We start from the raw sequence: 21,304 nt of genomic DNA on the forward strand, positions 1-21,304 counted from the left end.
TCACTATAAGCACATTTTTTAATGACATTGCATAAGACATACATGAATATCTACTATGTAATAAATCAAAAGATTGATTTAAGAGGGTATATCTCATTAGAGGATAGCAGAAAATACCACCTTAATATAATCCATTAATTCAATCAATATCAACTTGTAAATTTGAAGAACAAATGAGTTAGTGTAATATATGATTATATGTGACTATGTGTAATAAATCTAAGAGGATATATCTCATTAGAGAATAGAAAAAAAATACTAGTGTAATATATTATATATAATTATATATTACATTGATTTGAAAATAACACTCAAAAATAAGGAAACAGGAGGGAACCAGCCGGAGGAAAGCGAGGGAACTAAGCAAGCACGAGGAAATGAGCCTGGTGTGGAGAAAATAGGGAAAAAATAGTGCAAAACAGTCGCGGAAAGGATTCGAACTTGCCACCTGCTCCTCAAGATAAGCACCTCTTACCACCAGACCATGCGCAGTTTTGTGTTACTATTGACTACTTGTTCTGGAGTTAGCTGGGGCAACTGCCCCACCCTACGTGATGGGGTAGCTCCGCCTCTGCCGGAAGGTAGCGCAAATTAAAACTTTGTAGACGTTTCGCTAAGTGATCAGGGATTCAAGGAATTGTGCAGCATAATTAATCACATGCTTCCGTGAAATCACTTGTCGATGGAAGATTTGAGGACCCTGAGGAAAAATCCTTCCGTCATCTCAACCGCCTACCCCTTGCCTAGGTTGCTCCGACTTGGTATTGTTTCACTTCGAGCTCATTCAATACAACTCGCAGTGTCCGTGTGTATACCACATTAACACCAAGTCGGATGGTTTGAATACTAGCCGAGGGTACCGAACCGGTATAAACAGCTCGCGCAACTCTTGGCCTCTAGCTTCCATTGTACCACTCATCAAATGTTACAAAAATCCTCGACCTGTAAAAACAAAAAGTTCACGCCCTTCGTCTGCCACCTTTTCTTTTGATAAGGCGTCTGCCACTTTAAAATTCTCCTTCTCATGTGTGCTTCAAACAACTTTTTTGGTGGAAATATTTGAGGATTTCAGTAACACATGGCATGGGGGAATTATCTCTCGTACAATTTAGAAACGCGAAGAACTTACATTAGGAGTACGGAACAATAGTAGCGTGCTCAAGCTTCAGCAGAAAGAATAAATAAATAAATAATAGGATAAAAAGGAAACAAGACACTCCAAACAGAAACTGAAATGATTACATCAAGATACTGGCCCCTGACCATCATAATGCTTACCATATCGAACTTCCTATAGCGCTGCCACGCTCACTATAGAAGCATATCCACGTGGTGCAAATTTCTCACCTTTGTTTCACAATATGAAACGGTAGCAAATCAGTTTGTAAGACTGTTCTGCAACTCACTGAGTGCTGCCATCCGCAACACGTGAGAACTCATCGGTGCTCCAGCCACATCACCAGGAAGATCCATCTGTGTCTGCTCACTGTTGTCTTGAGATTCATGCAGAAGTCGCAGCTTTGATAAAAGCTTCGTAATGTTACATGAAAAAAACTAATTCCAATGGCACTGTGTCAGTGAAAAAGTCACAATCGAGACAAGCATGCAAGGTGATGGTCTACCACCGCACAATGTGATGATGCACATCACTTTCACCAAGCAGCACTTCTTCTAACCAAGCACATGAGAATGGTGAAACTTGAACGCGGTAATCCCCGGAGGACATGGAAGATGATAACAGTAACATATGCAGTCATGCAACTGAAATGTCGACCATTGACTTGTTTCAGACCTAACAGTTACTACAAGCAGAATTAACTACCAAGTGCTCCCCTAAGTATCTTAGTAGATCATCATGCTAAGTTGCTAACATCGCTAATAACATTATTTTGGAAGGTAAAAAAGGTTGCCATCGCCAACCATTCAGAAAAAACACCTGTAAAATACCAAACCATGAATTGAAAAGAAAAACGACCACAAACACAGCATTAACAAAACCAAAAAAAATGGTGAACAGTAGTGATAATTCATAGCAGAGGAGTGACAATCTATGACAGACAACAAGAGAAATTTCATATGAAGATGGCAATTTACCCAGAGTACCAGTAACAAAGACAAGTAACCACGTTCAGCCAGGAAAGGCAAGATGACCAATTCACATGACAAATGGATGTTCGTGACCAAAATCTGTAGTGATTAGAAAAGGCGAGACTCCATTGCCAACTCCAACGTGTTTACCATTAGGACCCCGACTCAGCTAAGGTATCAAGGGGAAGAAACTTGTAACAACAGCAGCGACTACTGACACAGATGGACCCCACATTCAGACTGAACCTTGACGATGACGCTGAACCTTCTTGACCCCCATTACTGTTCTAGGACTCACTGTAACAGTAAGGACACGATATATCAAGCTATGCGCAAGCAAACATGAGGCAAGAAAATGATTAGCAATAACTTCAATATGCAACTTAATGTTCAAAATAAAGGTGTGCCAAATGTCCTGATCATACTGAAGGTCATGAAACACAGACCTGATTGTCCTGATCTGTTGCTGAATCATTTGTATTGTTTGTCTGCAGTGGCTTCTCTGCTCCACATTGAGGACGATTGCATTTTGTTCTGAACGGATAGTTTATGTTATTGCACTGCTCGCACTTCCAACTGCCCTCTGGCATCTTTGGTTCTATCAATGAGAGGTTGGGTGTGAAAATAAATAGAGTTGATTGAATAAATAACAAAAACCTATGATAAAGATAAACTAGTCCATAGGTTATGCGTATAAAACTCCAAAGAAAACAAACTAATCGCCTGTGAAGAATGTCTAGTGATAACAAAGTTTTCTAAAATTACTAAATTAAAGGCATTTGAAATACACAAAAAAAAATCTGGCGATATAAGCAGCAGGAAGCATTTATCGTATGGAAACTTACTTGAGCCTCTTGAACCATCAGGCTTAGATCCCTGCAGAAAGAGTTGATATGCAAGCAATCAGTAAAGTATACTTAGATCTATAAAGGACATACAGAAGCCCAAGCATTAGAAATGTAGACCGAAGTTTAGATGAAAGAGAACTACTCTTAGATTAAAAAGATAGCCAAAACTTGTTTGCTAAAAGTTCACAAAAGTGTTTTGGTTTAGCTTATTACATATCACACCAACAGTAATGACTAAAGAACATCAAGCAGGTGCAATAGCAAGTTAGCAAAAAAACATCAGTTAAATGAGCAATTTCTTTGATAAGGTTCATGAACACTCAACAACAAGAGAAAGTTGTATTGACTTTTTTTTACTACAGAAAAGGTGATCAACAAAAGTACTGAGATTATGATGTCCAATAAATGAACAATCATACAAATGCAATGGTGAGCTACTGCATACCAGAGATATTCAGGCATACATAAGCAGACCATTTAGACCAATAGTATACAATGAAGACATGTACACTCCAAACACATGACTAATCTTGTGGTGGCAAAATCAACTTCAAGCACACATGCAAATTTACAGTACTAACTGAATATCGATAATTGCAGAAAAAACTGAAATGATTTTAGTTCCAAAACATGAAACTGAAAGTAGTTATATCGAATCGCTCATCTTTCTCAGACCTGGTTTTCAGGTCTTGGTGTGTTGCACTTTCTCATATTACAGACTGTGCGAAAGGCGAAGTTGATGTTGTGGCAATTTGGACACTCCCAATCATTATCACGCCCAGCTCCTGCAGTGGCAGAGATTAACCAAGTAGTAATGATTTAAAATGAGTAAGAACTAAAAATTCAATAATTTATACCTGCAGGCTTCTTCTGGGAACCTTCATCAGAATATGAGCCAGCCCTTGTGCCCTTTCAAGTTCAAGAAGAAATGAATACATTGAGAAATGGAGTAGACAAATTATGACTATCACACATTGAGAAATGTAGTAGATACAAATTATTATTATTATTATCATAAAAGAGGGAATGCAAAGTAAAGCAACCAATGTGTAGATAATTCTTCACGTAAGATAACAGTAGTTAACTCAAATTAGCATGAGTGGCATGTACTTAGAGCATACCATTGCACCAGGACTATGAGGAATTAAGCCATATCTGTCCATGGGCATTCCATAGATTCCACCTATTCATGAGACAGTAAATGAGATAAGTCTTGTCACTTGCGAGTGAACGCATGGAGAACTTTGGATTGGAAAACATGCATCGTGACCCCCAAGCAAGGAAGTGTCATTAAGAACACGTGGCAGAATGCAGAAGTAAACAGCCCCCAAAGAGGCAGTGCTGGTCTGCTGGACAAGCTAAGTATCTGTGATAAATGAGGATCAAGTGAAAAGAAATGGTGTTCTTATGTTCTGTAAAATCCAGTTGTTTACACACTATGGTTTGCATAAAAGGAAGGATTGAAACCATTGCATTTTGCCGACTTAATGTGATAGGTAGATCAAGTAATGCAAGGCAATATCAAAATTTGGCATGCATATCATAGCCGAAGACCTTGTTACCTGCTCCCATCATAGATCCACCAGAATATGGAGGTGGCCCGGCCATTTGCATCGGCCCATAGGGGCTCCCCATCGGTATGCGACCACCATATCCATATGGATACGCCGAACTCCCAGGGAACTGAGGAATGCCATAGCGCGGCGGCATTACAGGTCCATTAAACATGGAGGTGCCATACGGGGGAGCACTCCCACCAAGGTACATCGATGGAGGCGTCCCTGGGCTCATGTAACCCCCTGATGTGGTGTAGTGGGGCGGAGTCTGCATAGGCTTTTGCATGGCCTTCTGAACAGCAAAGCAACAGCAACACGTGGTAAATGCAAAAGCGCTAGCGACAAGCGGAAGTACTCGCAGGTACACTATACTCAGTCGAAAACATGGATAACGCGAGGCAAAAACCGTTATGTACCGTGTGATCTGCTGGCCTGGACTGGTTGCAGTTGCGCATGTTGCAAGTGGTGCGGAAGGCGAAGTTGACATTCTTGCAGCTGGGGCAAACCCAGTCGTCCTCACGCCGGCTGCCTGAGACACGTATTTTTGTCCCCCGGGAAGGGGAAACCCACTCAGCCGCAGCTTAGGTATCAGACGTGACAGAAAACGAGGAGGCGGCGGGGTAACCTACCGTCGGTGCGCGCGCGCTTCCCAGCGGATTGGCTGCGGCTATCGACCTGCAAACCCACATACGAATTCGTTAGACCTGGCGGATGTCTGGGATTCACAAGGGAGATCGACGAGCACAGCACAGAGAGTCCAAATCCAGCAACGCTAGCAAGCTTCTAGCCGCGACTAATGGAGTAATTTGCGCGAGACCTGCTCGAACCCTAATCGACCAGCGGAGTCGAGGAGGAGGGGTTGAGCGGGGCGGTACCTGAGAAGACATGGCTGGCGGCGACCCGGCGGTGGCGGACGGCGGCCGGCGCGGCGGGAGGCCTTGCGCTCCTCGGAGCGGGGAGGGAGAGCCGCGGACGCCGCGGAGAGGAGCGGCGCGCGAGGGAGGAGGAAGGAGGAGGTGAATCCGGCGGAGCAGCGGGGCTAGGGTTTTGCGCTCGCGTGCTCCCTCCCCTTCCTGTTGCGATTTCGGCTCGGGAAATTTCCGGGGTGCAGATTGGCTTCTGCACGGATGGGACGGGGGGCACCCGGACGACGAGCTGGTGGAAGTGGTGGTTGGTTGCTCCGCCGTGCGGGCCAGATGAGGGTGACATTTAGGCCCAGCTCTGGTTGGTGGGCCCTTTTATCTCACGTAGTCACGTGGCAGTATGCTCTGGCCCATGTCTACATTTTCTTCTTCTCTTCAAAAAAAAAAGTACATTTTCTTCTTCTTTTAGATTTAATAAGAATTTATACTTTTGTGGTAGAGAATGAATTTAAAATGCATTTGTTAAACTAAGTGTTAAATTTTTAATCAAAAATAAGCATGCCTTCTCTTTGAAAACAGAAACTGAAAGTGTGTTACTAAACCAAAGGCTAAAACACAAGATTAGGCATGTAATTGGCCATCAGATGGTCAGTTCTGAGCTACCATCTTACTGGTTCATTTCTACCGTATTCTCTACGACCAAAATAGTTCCATAGTTGAGTTGACAACCTCTGACGAAAAGCAAAACAAGTGCATGAGCAAGGTGCATCGAAGACCTGCAGCAAAGGCAACCAAGAAGATCAATCACTCTGTTCGCTTCAATCAGCCAACAGTGTTTTTTCTCACATTAAACCAGCACCAGCCACCAGGCACCAGCTACCAGCCAGTCAGCAGTATTTTTCTCCCACAACAAATAAACACCGGCCACCAGCCATAACCAGCCGAACAGAGTGAATTCTGCTCTATTCTTTTCTTGCTTTCAGCCACTGCATCCCCCGGGCATCTGCGTGCCTAGTCCCCGTCTTGGCTCGCTTTTGTTGCATCACACATGTACACGATCGAGCTGCAGGCCTGCAGTGAGCCTTCAGCGCTTCGACGACCTCGCTCGCCGCCCCTGTGAACGGTCACGGGCCTCCCCTCTCGCGCCTCTCCTTTCCCCTCCCGCCTCCTCAGTCCTCACGCACACTTGCGCGCCATGGATGGCACCTCGCCGCTCATCGATCGCCACATGTTCGGCTATATATTGTATGCACTCCGATCCCGCGACTCGACGGCTTCATTCTCAACTGTGTCGAAGCATCTACTGGCTAGCTGCTAGCGCAATGGAGTTCTCTGACGAGGAGGAGCAGGGCCCGTCGCCGGGGCCGGAGTCGGAGTCGGAGCCGGAGTGCTCACCGCTGATGGCGCCGCCGCCGCTACCGCCGCCGTCGCAGCGGCCGCTGCTGCTGAACCCGGCGTACGCGCGGTGCAAGTCGGTGATCCACGACGAGCTGCGCAGCTTCCGCGTGTTCCTGCAGTGGTGCGCGCTCGACCACTCCACCCGCGCCGGGCGCGCCGCCTCGTACGCGGCGTTCCTGGCGCTGGCGCTCCTAGTGCCCGCCGCCGTCTCGGTCTCGCTCCGCGCCGACCCCGCGCTGTCCCCGGCCTCCGCGTCCGCCATCACCTTCAACCGCGTCGCCCAGGTGCCCGCCACGGGGCTCGCCGCCATCTCCTTCGCCACGCTGGCCGTCTTCTTCCGCCGCCTCGGCGGGCTCCGGCAGCTCCTGTTCCTCGACGGCGCGCTCCGCGACGACACCCCCTACGTCCGCCGCGGGTACGCGCGGGAGCTGGACCGCGCGTTCCGCCTCCTGGCGGCGCTCCTCCTCCCGTCCCTCTGCGTCGAGGCCGCGCACAAGGCCGTCTTCTTCTTCTGCACCGTCCGGGTGGAGCCCCCCGCGGCGCTGCTGGGCGTGGCGTTCCCCTTCCCGCCGTGGCGGGTCCCCTGGCGCGCGGTGGCGCTGGTCGCCACGGTGGCGTCGTGGGTGTACCGCACGGGGGTGTTCCTGCTGGTGTGCGTGCTGTTCCGCCTCACCTGCGAGCTCCAGATCCTGCGCTTCGAGGGCATCCACCACATGTTCGACGTCGAGGCGCGCGCCGCCGCCGCCGCCGAGATGTTCGCCGAGCACCGCCGCATCCGGACGCAGCTGCTGGCCACCAGCCACCGGTACCGGGCGTTCATCATCTGCTGCCTCGTCACCATCACCGTCAGCCAGCTCGGCGCGCTGCTCGTCGTCCTCTCCTCGGGGGACGCCAAGAGCTTCTCCAACACCGGCGACCTCCTGGTCGGCTCGGCGGTGCAGCTGAGCGGCTTCTTCATGTGCCTGTTCGGCGCGGCGAGGATCACGCACAGGGCGCAGAGGATCGTGTCCATCGCCAGCCAGTGGCACATGAGCATGGTGGCCGCCACGCACCACGGCAACAAGTCGCCGCCGGACAGCACGTCGGCGAGCGACGTCGACGCGTCCCGCGTCTCCGGCTCGTCGGCGGCCGTATCCCAGGCGGAGCCCGGCGCTGCGTGCTCGTACAAGAGCAGACATGCACTCGGTAATAATTAGATTAACCCACGCAGCTGATTTTTTACCATTGATTTGCTGGCATCAAGTGAGGCTAATTTTTGGTTGCGGTGCCCGGCAGTGACGTACCTGCGCCACAACGGCGGCGGGATCACCCTGTTCGGCTTCACGCTCGACAGGGGTCTCCTCCACACCATCTTCGTCTTCGAGATGACTCTGGTGCTATGGATCCTCAGCAAAGCTGTGGTCCTCCAGTAGGACCCTGTGTACAAGTGTCAAGACAGTCTTCTATACATGGTAGTGCTATTATTTTTCGCTCACCAATGTACGTATTCGTCTAAAAAAAATGTGTGGCATAAATGATCCTTAATACAATTATATAGCTAGTATAGTTTCTACATTCGTAAAACGTACGATAGTTTAACATGCTACTTTGACCTGTGCAGTTTGTATTAAGAAAAAAGAAATTAAAGAAATGGGAACTTGTTCTATCCCAAATCAAGAGCCCTTCTTGGGTGGAACATTTTTAATTTTCTCCATAATAGTACGGCATATCAGTGGAACATTTTTCTCACCAATCCCCCTTATTCTTCCGTCTATCTTTATCTTTTGTACCACAAATCTTGATACGAAATGAATGGCCAAAAAAGCCTTTGTGGCCTCACGCGTGCAAGTGGAAAATCCACGTTCTTGCTGACGCCTTGCCGCGTTTAGTAGCAGCTCAGAGCAGAGGCGCTGCAACGATGACTTGACAACCTCATCGGAGCGCGGCCCACGGCCGCAGCAACAAGGCACATTGCTATTCTTGGGCACGACCACGAACCGGCAGCCGCATGCCATGCGCGCGCCTCACCTCTCTCGCCACCATCCTCGCCACGCGCGCGTGCGCGGGCGGTGGCTCCTGAATCCACTCTCCTCCCCCTTCTCCGCCTCCCTTCCGCGTCGACCTCCCGCTTCCCCCCTGCCCGGAAAGCTGCGGCCGGCCTCCCACTCGCGCGCGCCCGACGAGACCAGGGCCGCAGCGTTGCCGCCGGCCGCATCACCCGCCGTCGTCAAGCGCGGGCGCCGGCGGGCTGGCTCCCCGTCCCCGCCGCCCCGGACATGGCCGCAGCGCCGCCGTCGCCAGCGCGCCACCTCCTGCTGCCGGCCGACGGGCGCCTCCTCCTGCTTCTCCTCCTCCTCCTCCCGCTGGCCGCTGACGCCGCGCGCCTCCCGCTGGCCCTCGCGCCCGACGACGCTGACGCGCTCCTCAAGCTCAAGTCCGGGATCAAGGACGACGCCGGCGCGCTCAGCAGCTGGGCCCCCGGCACCAGCCCCTGCGACGGCAGCGAGTCCAAATGGGTCGGCGTCATGTGCAACCAGAACGGCGTGCACGGCCTGCAGCTCGAGGGGATGAGCCTCTCCGGCAAGCTCGACCTGGGCGCCCTCAAGAGCCTGCCCGGCCTCCGCACGCTGAGCTTCATGGACAACGAGTTCGCCGGCCCGATGCCCGACGTCAAGGAGCTCGGCGGCCTCCGTGCCATCTTCCTGTCCGGCAACGAGTTCTCCGGGACGATCCCCGCCGACGCGTTCGCCGGGATGGGCTGGCTCAAGAAGATCGTCCTCTCCAGCAACAACTTCTCCGGCCCCATCCCGGCGTCGCTCGCCGACGTGCCCAAGCTCGTCGCTCTGCAGCTCAACGACAACAAGTTCCAGGGCAAGATCCCTGACCTGAAACAGAAGGAGTTGAAGGATGTCAATCTCGCAAACAATGAGCTCGAGGGGGAGATCCCGGCGAGCCTCAAGAACATCAAGCCCGACATGTTCGCCGGTGAGCACCGACATGGATTTCTAGAAGACTGGAAAATAACAAAAGGCCACGTTGTTCCTTGGACGTCCGTGCACCGCATGTGATTTATTTGTTGTACAAATACGTGCAGGAAACAAGAAGCTTTGCGGTGCGCCGCTTGGTGCCAAATGCGAGGCCGGTACTCCAACGCCGGCAGGAAAGGCGCCCGCCGTGCCGACCTCCGACAAAGCAGGGAGCGCGCCAGACGCCGCGGCGTCCACGGGCGCGTCCGCTGATGGCGCCGTGAAGCAAGAAGCTCAGAAGCCCGCCGAGGGCGTCACGTCCTACGGCGTCCTCGCCGCGGTCCTCGGCACGGTGGCGATCGCCGGCGTGGCGTTCGTCGCGCTGCGCAAGCGGCGGGACACGACCAAGAACTTCGGCCCGGCCGCGTCGACGAAGCCCTCGGGGCCGAGGGTCGAGCCGCAGCCGGCAGCGAAGGTCCAATCCAGCGCGGCGCGCGGCGCTGCCCCGGCTGCGGCGGCCGCAGCCGCCTCCGCCTCCGCCGGCGGCGAGGAGCGCAGCAGCCGCGCCGGCGGCAGCACGGCGCGGAAGGTGGAGCAGGGGCGGCTGACCTTCGTGCGCGACGACCGCGGGCGGTTCTTCGAGCTGCAGGACCTGCTCAAGGCGACGGCGGAGGTGCTCGGCACCGCCAACCTCGGCGTGTGCTACCGCGCGACGCTCACGAGCGGGCACGCCGTCGTGGTGAAGCGGTTCAAGGAGATGAACCGGGTGGGGCGGGAGGACTTCGAGGAGCACATGCGGCGGCTCGGGCGGCTCAGCCACCCCAACCTCCTCCCGCTCGTCGCCTACTACTACCGCAAGGAGGAGAAGCTCCTCATCCACGACTTCGTCCCCAACCGGAGCTTGGCCAACCTCCTCCACGGCGAGGGCCGGGGGTTGAAGAAGGCGGTGCTGCACTGGAGCGCGCGGCTGAGGATCGTCAAGGGCGTTGCGCGGGCGCTGAGCTACCTCTACGACGAGCTGTGCATGCTCACCGTGCCGCACGGCCACCTCAAGTCCTCCAACATCCTGCTCGACGCCCAGTACGAGCCGCTGCTCACCGACTACGCGCTGGTGCCGGTGATGAACCAGTCGCACGCCGCGCAGCTCATGGTGGCCTTTAAGTCCCCCGAGCGCAAGCAGTTCGGCCGCTCCTCCAAGAAGAGCGACGTCTGGTGCCTCGGCCTGCTCATCCTCGAGATCCTCGCGGGGAGGCCGCCCAGCTACGACCTGCCCAAGGTGGGCGCCGAGCCGGCGGCGGGCGGCGGCGGCGGCGACCTGGTTTCCGTCGTGGGCTCGACGCCGGAGGGCGAGTGGCTGCGCGCCGTGGTGGACCCGGACCTCAAGGTCGAGGACGACGAGGACAGGGCGGAGGTGGTGAAGCTGATCAGGATCAGCATGGCGTGCTGCGAGACCAACGTGGACAGCCGGTGGGAGCTCAAGACCGCCGTGGACAGGATCGAGGAGCTCAAGGCGGCGGACCGCGCCAGCGAGGACCAGTCCTTCTACTCGTCGGTGAACGACGAGGAGGACCTCAATGATGTCGCCATCAACTGATGGATCGACATGGACCGGCATGGGGATCAATTTGGGATCGTGCTGCCGTGTGTGTGCATCGTACTGAGCACGCCGGCACGATGAAACGTGAACTAGTAATGTGTACGTCGCTAATCTTTCTTGCCGGTGGTAGAAAAGAGGTATCTTCCTATCTATATATATATAACACGAATCTTAGTTTGGATTTCTCAGGGCAGTGCTCTCAGATAAATTTTCAGCAAATTCAACATACACAGAAGTTCGTTTTTTATTCAAATTGTCAAGAGTACCCAATTGACTTCAAACTCGCTTTCTTCATGCCGACAACTATTAGGAAATCGCACAGATTATTTTATTAGAAAAGGGTAGTAAATCGGTTAGCTTCAAGATTAGGCTTGCTTATAAGCGAGACTGTAAATATTTTAGGACGGAGGTAGTAGTAAAGAATGTAAGAGTATAAACAATGTGACCCGTGTTCACCTGGTTCCTTCTTAGTCTAGGTGTGGTGCTATATATATGATCTGTCTTTCCCCCTCCTCTTGATAAAATACATGCTCCAGCACTTTTCTTTTTAAAAAAATAGGCAAATAGGAATAAGTTTGCGAAATTATTGTCACATCCACTCCATTGGAGAAAGAATCCATGGCATATGGTGAGGTAGTGAGATAAAAATGTTTTCCTTTTTTAAGGAGAAGAAAAGAAGAAAGATCCTCCTGAATCAAGAAGGAATAATTGCCTTCTTGTGACATGGAACGGCGCGCTACCAGCTGACTGAATCAATCAAGCAGCGTGGTGCACTTGAGAGCTAAAGCATTACTGCATTGTCGTGTCAATATGATGCCATGGATTTTCCTTGCAGATACAATAAAAAACATAACCAACCCAACCCACTAGCCAGTTGCTAGAGCACAAACTAGTTAGTTGCCAGTGAAGCCTAGCTAGCTTGCACAAATGCATCAGGCACCAATATAAATAAAGCATATTCCATGGTGATGCTTCTTGCTTGAATTTCTGCCTGTCTTACTTGCAATCACAGGCGGACCGCTTTGGCGGCGAAACTGGGCTCCGCCCCCCCCCCCTTGCCCAAAAGAAATTTTCAAACTATATCTCTGCAGCCCATAAAACTTAAACCCAGTAGCCCACGAACGGGTCAACGCTGAAACAAAGAAGCTAGCGAAGCCCATAAAACGAAACTATATATCATATATATATATATAATGTCATTTCTGACGTAAGCTATATGTCACTTGGATTTTTTTTTAAAATTGGCCCCCCTACATTTTGCTTCACGGTCCGCCACTGCTTGCAATCGTCATCATCTCATCAGACTTCAATGCTCTGATCACTCTCGGTATCCCCCATGTCCACCCTCGCATTGACCTCGCCATTGCTGCTCCCTTTCTGGACGTACTCGACCATGTCGATGTTGTAGAGTATCGGGAGCATGGCCATGGAGCAGAGGCACGGCAGGACGGGCCCGAAGATCCATAGCAGGAGCGGCGCGCCGGCGAAGAAGAGGCGGTTGCCGGCGAGGTTGAGCAGGAACCCCCTCTCCATGACGTCGGCGACGTAGTCCCTGGTGAGCGGGAGGTGGAGCGCCGGCGACGGGGAGAGCGCGTTGACGAGGAAGGAGGCCTGGTTGAGCGTGCAGATGGCGAGGCTGTGGCAGAGGAAGGCGAGGAGGAAGACGAGGAGGAGGACGACGTACTTGAGCGCCATCATGTACTCGCCGTGCGCGCCGAAGACGGCGTCGCTGAGCGGCTTCTTGACGGCGTAGGTGCTGCTGAGCACGGCGGCGACGCCGGTGCAGAAGAGGATGGCCGTCGTGGCCACCAGCGTGGAGCCCATGAGCACGTTCCGCACCGACTGCACCACCAGGATCGCCTGCTTCTCGTTGTTCTGCGCGCATCCACCGCGATCGGTCGAGCAGTAGGCAAGATGACCAGTCATCAGATCACTGCTTGCGGCGGCCATGGCGATCGATGAGCTACGGCTAGTATACCTTCATCATGGAGAAGACCCAGAGGCGGCGCGCGGCGGCGCTGATGCCGACGGTGGAGCTGAGCGGGCTGCGGCGGACGGCGCGCCAGAGCCAGACGTGGTACACCGCGGGGAAGAGGACGGCGAGTGGGATCAGCACCACGTCCAAGTAGCTCTCCCTCCACGCCATGGCCGACGACGATGGAGAGATCGATCGATCTCTCTGCAACAATCTCTTTCCCTTTGCCTCTCGATCGACCGGAATAATGCGCGCTCGTCGTAGACAATCGACGATGTCGCACCACCGTGACGAGGCCTCCGCTGCTGCCCGCTCCGGCGTGGGATATATAGGCATAGGCAGGCGGGCGGGGAGCCGCCGGCCGGCCGGTCGAGCTGACCACAGGCCACTTTCTCGGTGGGAGCGCGCAGAGACGAGGAGACCACATCGCCGCGAGTGTGAAGATTTTTTTTATTTTAATCCTTTTTAATCTAATATTTTAATAATAACTCAAACTAGTCCTATTGGTCCCGTCAAGCTTCGTGGCGCGACTCCCTGAATACACATGCTTTGGCGCGACCAAGCTGCCACGCTGGAGCGCCCGCGGCCAGGCAGCTGACGTGGCAAGGCTGAGTCGCGCCACGCCCTGTGGCGCGACTCAGCTGAATATAGGCCCACCCGCTGGACGGCCTCTTCCTCCACCTCCCTTTCTTTTTTCCTTCACTCCCCACCCGACCTGAGCTCCATGGCGCCGCCCGTCGCTGTCCCCCTCTAGATCTACTCGATTCAAAGGGGAAACGAAGGGAAATCGATCCCTGAAGGTAGCTCCTCCACTCTATCCCATTGGTTTTCCTCCATTTCTTGGTTTTGTTAGGGTTTGAGTTGGCTAGAGTTTAGGTAGGATTTGAGTTGAAATGGGGGATTGCGTACGAATCAGGTAGGATTAGTTGTGGTGTATCGTGCAATTGAACGATGGTAACACTTTTGTATCATGTAATAATTGCTGTATGTATCAATTTGGAGGTGGTAGTGTTGTTTAGATTTTTTTAGTACAAAGAGCTATAAAGTGTGAATAATCGTCATAGTAGCAAATCTATTTTATGTGTATTTTAGTAAAAATTCTTATGTTATGCTATATATAGTTATATTATCTTAATCATGTATGAAGTAATGAAGTGTGTTGTACTTATAATGAAGTAATGCCATATATAGTTATATTATCTTCTTCATTTTGTGTATATGCATATGTATATGTGTAGATGGATCGTTTAGTTCGTTTATTTTCGGGTGGGACGGTTAAAGAAAATGGAGAGTTTGCAAGAATGAGGCAAGAAATAGCAAGATTTGATGTGGCACATTCATTCGATGATATAATGTGTCGAGTAAATTTATTATTCAAAGTAGAAAATAAGCGTATGGAGTTAAGACTTTGTGGTAGGTTTGATGATGGAAAGGAAAGGTCACACTATGTGATGATGCCAATTGTTTGTGAGAATGATTTGTTGTTTTACAAAGAGTTGGTCAGAGGTTCGCAAGTGGGTTGTGCAGAGATAGTGGTTGATGTGTGCAATCGTAGTATGGATGCCCCTGCTGAAGATGGTGATGATTACCCCATTGAACATATAACTCAAGAAGCCATTTCACTGGATCATGATTTCGATGCACCCGAGAAGGAAGATAAAAGTTATGGTGATGATCTTTCTCATGACTCAGATGATGATGACAGTGGTGATGAAATTGGATTTGACACATATCGTGTAAACAATAATTTCAATGAAGACGACTTTGACAATGAGGAGGTCGATGATGATGACATATCTCAGGACTCGGAAGAAAATGAGGGTGGTGAAGACGACAATGATATGGTACTTCCAGAAACAAATGGGACACATATTGGGCAACAAACACATGGCCTGTCGTCGGTTAGGGTGTCCCAAGCATCTGCATTCATTCCAAGAAGAACCGAAGCAACTCCGTTCATGGCACGAACACCAATGGGAGATGAAATGGAAGAAGAGACAGTTAGAGAACATAGATCAACAATATTTGGAAGACGTATACCCCAATTGACTACAGTTGAGTTGAGGCAGTTGAAGGCTGTGCATGTTGATGTTCCAGAGGTCCCTATTTTTCATTCTATACCAAAAGGGGGGTTTTGTGATTCGGATCTGCGTCATGCATGTATTGAGCCCGATAGTGGCGAGCAGTTGATAGAGAAGGAAATGATATTTGATAGCCTTGAGGATCTTAAATTTTTCTTGAGGGACTACTCTGTGCGACACTATAGACCGTACGATGTGGTGCATTCGTCGGCTAAATTGAGGTACACGGTTCGTTGCCAGTAGGGGTGTCCTTGGAAGGTTTGGGCACGTGCTATCACTGATGATAGGGTGAAATGGAGGATCAGTAATATTAAACAACCTCACACATGTGGGACATCTGAGGTTTCTCAAGAGCACTCCCAATGTACCACACGTTACATTGGGTGACACATTGCCGCAATGGTTCATGATGACCCAGATGTTTCTGTGACAGCTATTATTGAAGCTATTCATGGTTTTACAAATTATCGGGTAAAATATGGAAAGGCTTGGAGGGCCAAACAGCATGCTATAGCAATGTTATGGGGCGATTGGAAGGAAGCTTATGGAAGAGTTCCAAGAATATTAAGTGCAATTGCACACTTCAACCCGGGGACAAAGTGGTGCTCTCATACCACTGGCAGGCAAGAGATGCACAAAGGTTCCATGAAGCCTGTAATGAAACGTGCATATTGGTGCTTCCCGCAATGTGTACAGGCATTCAGGCATTGCAAACCTGTTGTAAGTGTGGATGGCACGTTTCTTACCGGGAAGTACCGAGGGGCATTGTTGATTGCAACAGGCATGGACGGCGAGGATCGTTTGATCCCCCTGGCATTTTCGTTGGTTGAGGGTGAAAACAACGACAGCTGGTCATGGTTCTTGCATTTGGTCCGTATAGATGTTGTTGGACCGGACCGTAAGGTGTGCATTTTTTCGGACCGGTATCAAGGAATTCTTAATGCAGTTGAGGACCACATGGAAGCGTACCAACCAGTCGTGCATAGGTGGTGTATGAGACACTTTGCTGCTAATATATGACAAAGACAGAAGAGTAAAAAGGTCATAAAGCAGCTAAAGTTAGTATGTGCATCAAAGGCGGAGAAGACATTTGAAACTAAGCTTGCAAAACTAAGGGGTATGATGAACGAACCGGCAACAATGTGGTTGGAGGACCAAATAAAAAATAAGTTTAAGTGGGCTCTTGCCTATGATGATGGTTCTAGATATGGTGTATGTAACACAAATATCTCAGAAGTGTTGAATAAGGTTCTTAAAGGGGTACGTGCTATGCCCGTTTCTGCTATTGTGGAGTACACCTTCTACAAGGTCAATTCATACTTTGTGCATAGATGGGAGAAAGCAAGGCAACAAATAGCTTCTAGGCACAACCAAGATCTATGGGGAAAAGTGCCAAGAAGCTCCTAACCAAAGCAGGTAAGGCAGCTGCAAGCATGTCAGCTGAGCTGTTTGATCCGACAACATATGTGTATTCAGTTAGGACAGCAACCGCATTGACTGTAGGAGGAGAGATGACTGGTGGCTGCATGTACAAAGTGGACCTTACAAGCGTCACTTGCACCTGTTGTGTTCCACAGCTGGTGCATGTACCATGCTCGCATATGATTGCAGCATGCCGCGTTAGAGGTGTGTCCCACCTATCACCAGTATACATGTCACTATTATATTCTAAGAATACTATCTGGAAGACATGGGAATCTAGATTTGAACCGATTCTTGATCCGGCACATTGGCCCGAGGATAATGGTGCTGAGTACATTCCAGATTGTAGATTGCTCAAAGATAAGGTTGGAAGGAGGAAGAAAAAGCGGCTCCATAATGAGATAGATCAAATTAGTGGTTACGATGATGATATATATGGTTATGGTGATTTCAACAAAGAAAGTTCGAAGGTTCGGTGTAGCATCTGCCATAAAGAGGGTCACCGAATGGAGAAGCACAAGGAGAGCCCAAAAAATTTGCCCAAAAACCAAAGAAATATAGTGTCGAGAAATAGTTCGGCCGTGGTAAGAAAATAGTTGTACATAATAAGGTGTTTTGATTTTTTTGAAACTTTGATTAATGCTTCATACCATGTGAACCACTGTAATTTTATATTGTTTATGTTCAAATAGTAGTATTCTGATTATTTCCTACCTTTTTGCAGGATGTTGCCTTCACAGAAGCGTAAAATTGTGTACTCCGAATATGATGAGAATGCCCTCGTGCCTTCCTCGTTGCCAATCCCGAATTGTGAATGTGGAATTCCAACAGAGGTGAAGCAATCAAGGCATCCGAAAACAGTTGCAAGAGCTTACTACACGTGCTCTCGGGAGTGGAGTGTGACCATGTGTTTTGGGTGTCCGATCACGTGTAACCCATGCGACTTCTTTCAATGGATTGACGGACCTGAGAAGTTGGACCCTAGAATTTGTTTATTTCCTTATCATGACAATGAAACTAAGCCATACCATGAGTTCAAGCGATGGGTGCCTCCTCCACCAAATCCTCCTTCGATGACGCCGGAAGAGAAGGCCGAGGCTGCAAGCATCCGTGTTACAAATCGGCCACTGTGCCACTGTGGAGTCCCTTGCAAGCTTCAAAGACCTAACCTTGAACTACCTATTAAGTTCACACCATTCTTCCGTTGCAAACTAACAACACATGTAAGATTTGTCTGCTACCTGTGTCATTACCATGCTGTCCTATTTCTTCACAAATTTGCATTACTAATATTAACTCTGCTCTAGGACAGGTGGCCACTCTGTGATTTCGAAGAGTACATCTACGGTCCGAAAAGTCATTGGCCAACCGAAGAGGAAGTGCAAGCATTCGAGAGTGGGAAAGAGAAATGGCCATGCGAAAGGACTCCTCGGCCTCAGTGCAAGTGTGGCATCTTGGCTTGTAGGGGTGTGGTCCCGACGGAGCTTGGCTATGGCTGGTTTTGTGGAAACTCATACGGAGACTATTGGGTAAGCAACTTGCACTATTCGCATTGTTATTTTTCGGGAAAAACTTTGATATTGTGTATACTTTTGGTTGAACATCATGTTCATGTTGCAGGAGGGGAGGACATGTGATTGGGAGACCTTTCCGGGTAGAGAAGAGCTGAGGATACAATTGGCCCGGTGCTCGGAGTCATTGAAGATAGAAGAAACAATCAAGAAAAAAGAGACTATAAGGTCCAAGTACGATGTTCCAATTCCAAACCATAACACTTTGTGGGGCCCCCATATTTGCAGATATAGTCTCCCAATATGGATCGCGCAGGTTCGACAAAACAGGCATGGCATTTGAGGAAGAACTCATTTCCTATTGGAGGAAGAATCGAAGCAAGTATCCTAAACCTCTCACAAAGCAGGAGAGGCAACAAGAGCGAAAGAAGGAGGAGGAGCGGAGGAAGCAAGAGGCAGAAAGATTGAGGTCCATGGAAGTTCATCAGCCTTATCAATTTGATCCTATGAAGGTATATCGTAGAGGCTCATGGGAGGAATACTTCCAGTTGACGGAGGCCAGAGAAAGGGGGATTGATTTGGAAAGTGCTCGTAGAATGGCAAAAGAAGCACAAATGAAAGCAATGCATGCAGTAGTTGCTGACTTGCCTGATGATATATGTCATGCTGCAGCCACAAAGTTAGGCTTTTTTCAAGCTAACTTCAGTCCAAAATTGGCGAGTGATGAGATGGCAATTGAGATTCAGCCGGTCAAAGTGGAAATAAAAGGTAGCGAAGTGCCTACGGATGAAAAAGGAAAGGGGGTCGCCATTGACATCAGCACTGATGATGATGATGATGACGAGTTGCTTTATGACGACATTTCCGACTAAGTGATGACAACGTCTTTTGGTGCACGTGAATAATGGGTGCAATATTGTAATATTAACTACTTGTACCTAATGTGCATTTTCAAGGCATGTAATGTTACTACTACTATTAGACATTTGGACGATGTTGTAATGCACTATGAACTTCTTTGTGATGCATTATCAACTATTCTGCGATGTCCTACCAATTATGTTGTTGTATCTTTCAAACTATGTACTATGCTTGCCATGACTAGTTGGCCAATATTTGGCCTCAGGCAAGTCTGGTCTGCAACATAATCTGGCGTGACTCTGTGAAGAGTCGCGCCATGTGTCTTGGCGTGACTCTTCATTGAGTCGCGCCAAAACAGTCGGCGCGACTCTATGAAGAGTCACGCCAACCTGCCAGCCAAATCAGATTTGCCGGGGGTAAAATGTGACTGAAGTAGTCACACCATTTGTCTTGGCATGACTCTTTGTTGAGTCGCGCCAAAACAGTCGGCGTGACTCTATGAAGAGTCACGCCAACCTGCCAGCCAAACCAGATTTGCTGGGGGTAAAATGTGATTGAAGTAGTCGCGCCAAGGGTCCTAGCGTGACTCAGTAGGGAGTCTCCCTGGGCCAAATCTGGTGCAAATGGTCGCACAGCATAAAATACGATTACAAGATCTCAGCACACAGACCAGTTTGCGCTCCTCTCCACAACAAGCCACAACAAAACCACAACACACAGCATAAAATACGATTACAAGATCTCAGAAGATCATACAAGATATAAATTGTCCACAATTACTAGTGCAATACTAATAGAACGACTACAGTGCACACGAAGATCCCATTACATATCCTGAGAACCTTTACATGTGCAGACTTGATGAAATGAAACTACTTCTAGACTATGTCTTGGCATGGGAGGAATGGGGGGTGTAAGGTTTGTTTTTACGACGGGGACGGCCCGGCTTAGTGGGCAGGACGTTCACGCTCCCGATATCGGTGCGATCACGTGCCCGCGCGTGCCTCTTTGCTGGTGGAGAACGTTGCGAGGATGTTGGAGTGCCCGGAAGCTGTGAGTGTCCAATCTCATCAGGACCGTAGGGTGGATCGCTATCATATGATCTTGATGTCTCCTCGGACTCGTCGATGACGTTCTCCTCAGACTCCTCGCTGCCAGTTTCCCGAGGTGGTGCCTCCTTGCCCCTCCTACGAGGTATTGACATATTGACAGCCCCTAGTTGGCTGCGACGTCCTCCTACAAAATAGTATGTATTCAACATTTGTATAACTACTCACAAAACAAGAAGTAGCACAAATGGAAATCATTTTAGAAATACGGAACGGAACATGTAGATGATGTGCCCAAATCTGGTGTTAAACTCATGCTCCTTCCACCATGTTGGCGCGATCCGGAAGGTTTTTCATGATCCGCCGGTCCTTGTCCTTGTGCTGATAAGCAGTTTAGTTTGAAGGCCATTTTCCGGCATCCCCGTCTAAACCTCTACATTACATTAGGCAACAAAATCCGTAAGAGGAAATAAATTTGCATTACAATAGGCAAGAAAAACCGTTTAAGAGTACTATTTCTCCACCAAAGACTAATTGCCAGTTCAGAGCGAAATCTAGATATTTACCTGCAAAAATGTCCTAAGCACGGTGGCCTCATCCGGAGAGCCTATTGGCACGCTCAACGCTTGTCCCGCCTCATTAGCAAAACGACCAATTTGATGACCCTGCTGGTGCATATGTCATATACACAATATGTCACAATCTATTGCATGATTTGTTGTATTCAAGTAATGTAAATTATAACTTACAATGTAATCTTCAAAGGCTCCTCTCTCGGGCTGCCTACCCATTCTCGTGTGAGCATCATACTCGTCGAAGACATCTTCGGGGTCCGAAGGCAAATCCTCGATGTTGGTAGTGTCCATTTCAACCTTTAGCTTCAGCCTTGTTTGTTGCTTCAACCACTCCAAGTATGTCTTGAACTGGGAGTCACGATGAATAGGTCCGCCAAAAACAATGTTGTTTGCCTGGAGATTCCAAGCATTGACATGCGCAATGTGCTTCTCCTCCCAGTTTTTCATACCCCTTTGCTTGCGACGATCGATTCTACATGTAAATATTGCAAGCATTAATGCAATTCCAATTTATAGCAAAACATGCAAATAATTT

The 21,304-nt window shown here is 49.5% G+C and overlaps 4 protein-coding genes and 1 long non-coding RNA gene across 8 annotated transcripts; 2 read left to right on the forward strand and 3 right to left on the reverse strand.

Annotated features, from left to right (window-relative positions):
* Positions 1-1,084: 1,084 nt before the first annotated feature.
* On the reverse strand, positions 1,085-5,663 carry LOC120712856 (ranBP2-type zinc finger protein At1g67325-like). Of its 4 annotated transcripts, none has more exons than XM_039998770.1 (10): positions 5,368-5,620; positions 5,122-5,167; positions 4,909-5,021; positions 4,499-4,784; positions 4,058-4,119; positions 3,794-3,845; positions 3,612-3,721; positions 2,934-2,964; positions 2,535-2,686; positions 1,085-1,554 (listed from the first exon to the last, which is right to left on the reverse strand). In XM_039998770.1, exons 1-10 carry the CDS (start codon positions 5,377-5,379, stop codon positions 1,378-1,380), a joined length of 1,041 nt encoding a protein of 346 aa, XP_039854704.1. In that variant the 5' UTR covers positions 5,380-5,620; the 3' UTR covers positions 1,085-1,377. The 4 variants fall into 4 exon arrangements, with proteins under 4 accessions (XP_039854704.1, XP_039854705.1, XP_039854707.1 ...); XM_039998771.1 differs by having other exon boundaries at positions 1,108-1,554; positions 4,499-4,781; XM_039998773.1 differs by having other exon boundaries at positions 1,165-2,385; positions 4,499-4,781; positions 5,368-5,663.
* An 816-nt stretch (positions 5,664-6,479) lies between these two features.
* On the forward strand, positions 6,480-8,449 carry LOC120712859. Its single transcript, XM_039998776.1, has 2 exons — positions 6,480-7,938; positions 8,029-8,449. Exons 1-2 carry the CDS (start codon positions 6,555-6,557, stop codon positions 8,163-8,165), a joined length of 1,521 nt encoding a protein of 506 aa, XP_039854710.1. The 5' UTR covers positions 6,480-6,554; the 3' UTR covers positions 8,166-8,449.
* A 149-nt stretch (positions 8,450-8,598) lies between these two features.
* Positions 8,599-11,542, forward strand: LOC120712858 (pollen receptor-like kinase 4). The gene is made up of 2 exons (XM_039998774.1): positions 8,599-9,717; positions 9,827-11,542. Exons 1-2 carry the CDS (start codon positions 9,009-9,011, stop codon positions 11,290-11,292), a joined length of 2,175 nt encoding a protein of 724 aa, XP_039854708.1. The 5' UTR covers positions 8,599-9,008; the 3' UTR covers positions 11,293-11,542.
* A 390-nt stretch (positions 11,543-11,932) lies between these two features.
* LOC120712860 lies at positions 11,933-13,629 on the reverse strand. Its single transcript, XM_039998777.1, has 3 exons — positions 13,274-13,629; positions 12,583-13,170; positions 11,933-12,303 (listed from the first exon to the last, which is right to left on the reverse strand). The coding sequence occupies exons 1-2, from the start codon at positions 13,604-13,606 to the stop codon at positions 12,595-12,597; spliced, it is 909 nt and encodes a 302-aa protein (XP_039854711.1). The 5' UTR covers positions 13,607-13,629; the 3' UTR covers positions 11,933-12,303; positions 12,583-12,594.
* A 6,832-nt stretch (positions 13,630-20,461) lies between these two features.
* Positions 20,462-21,057, reverse strand: LOC120639257. Its single transcript, XR_005661339.1, has 3 exons — positions 20,944-21,057; positions 20,761-20,859; positions 20,462-20,627 (listed from the first exon to the last, which is right to left on the reverse strand). It is a non-coding gene; the product is annotated as an uncharacterized LOC120639257 (long non-coding RNA).
* Between the last annotated feature and the right edge of the window lie 247 nt (positions 21,058-21,304).

This window comes from Panicum virgatum, chromosome 6K, assembly GCF_016808335.1.
Source record: "Panicum virgatum strain AP13 chromosome 6K, P.virgatum_v5, whole genome shotgun sequence".
In the NCBI taxonomy this organism is placed as follows: Eukaryota; Viridiplantae; Streptophyta; class Magnoliopsida; order Poales; family Poaceae; genus Panicum; species Panicum virgatum.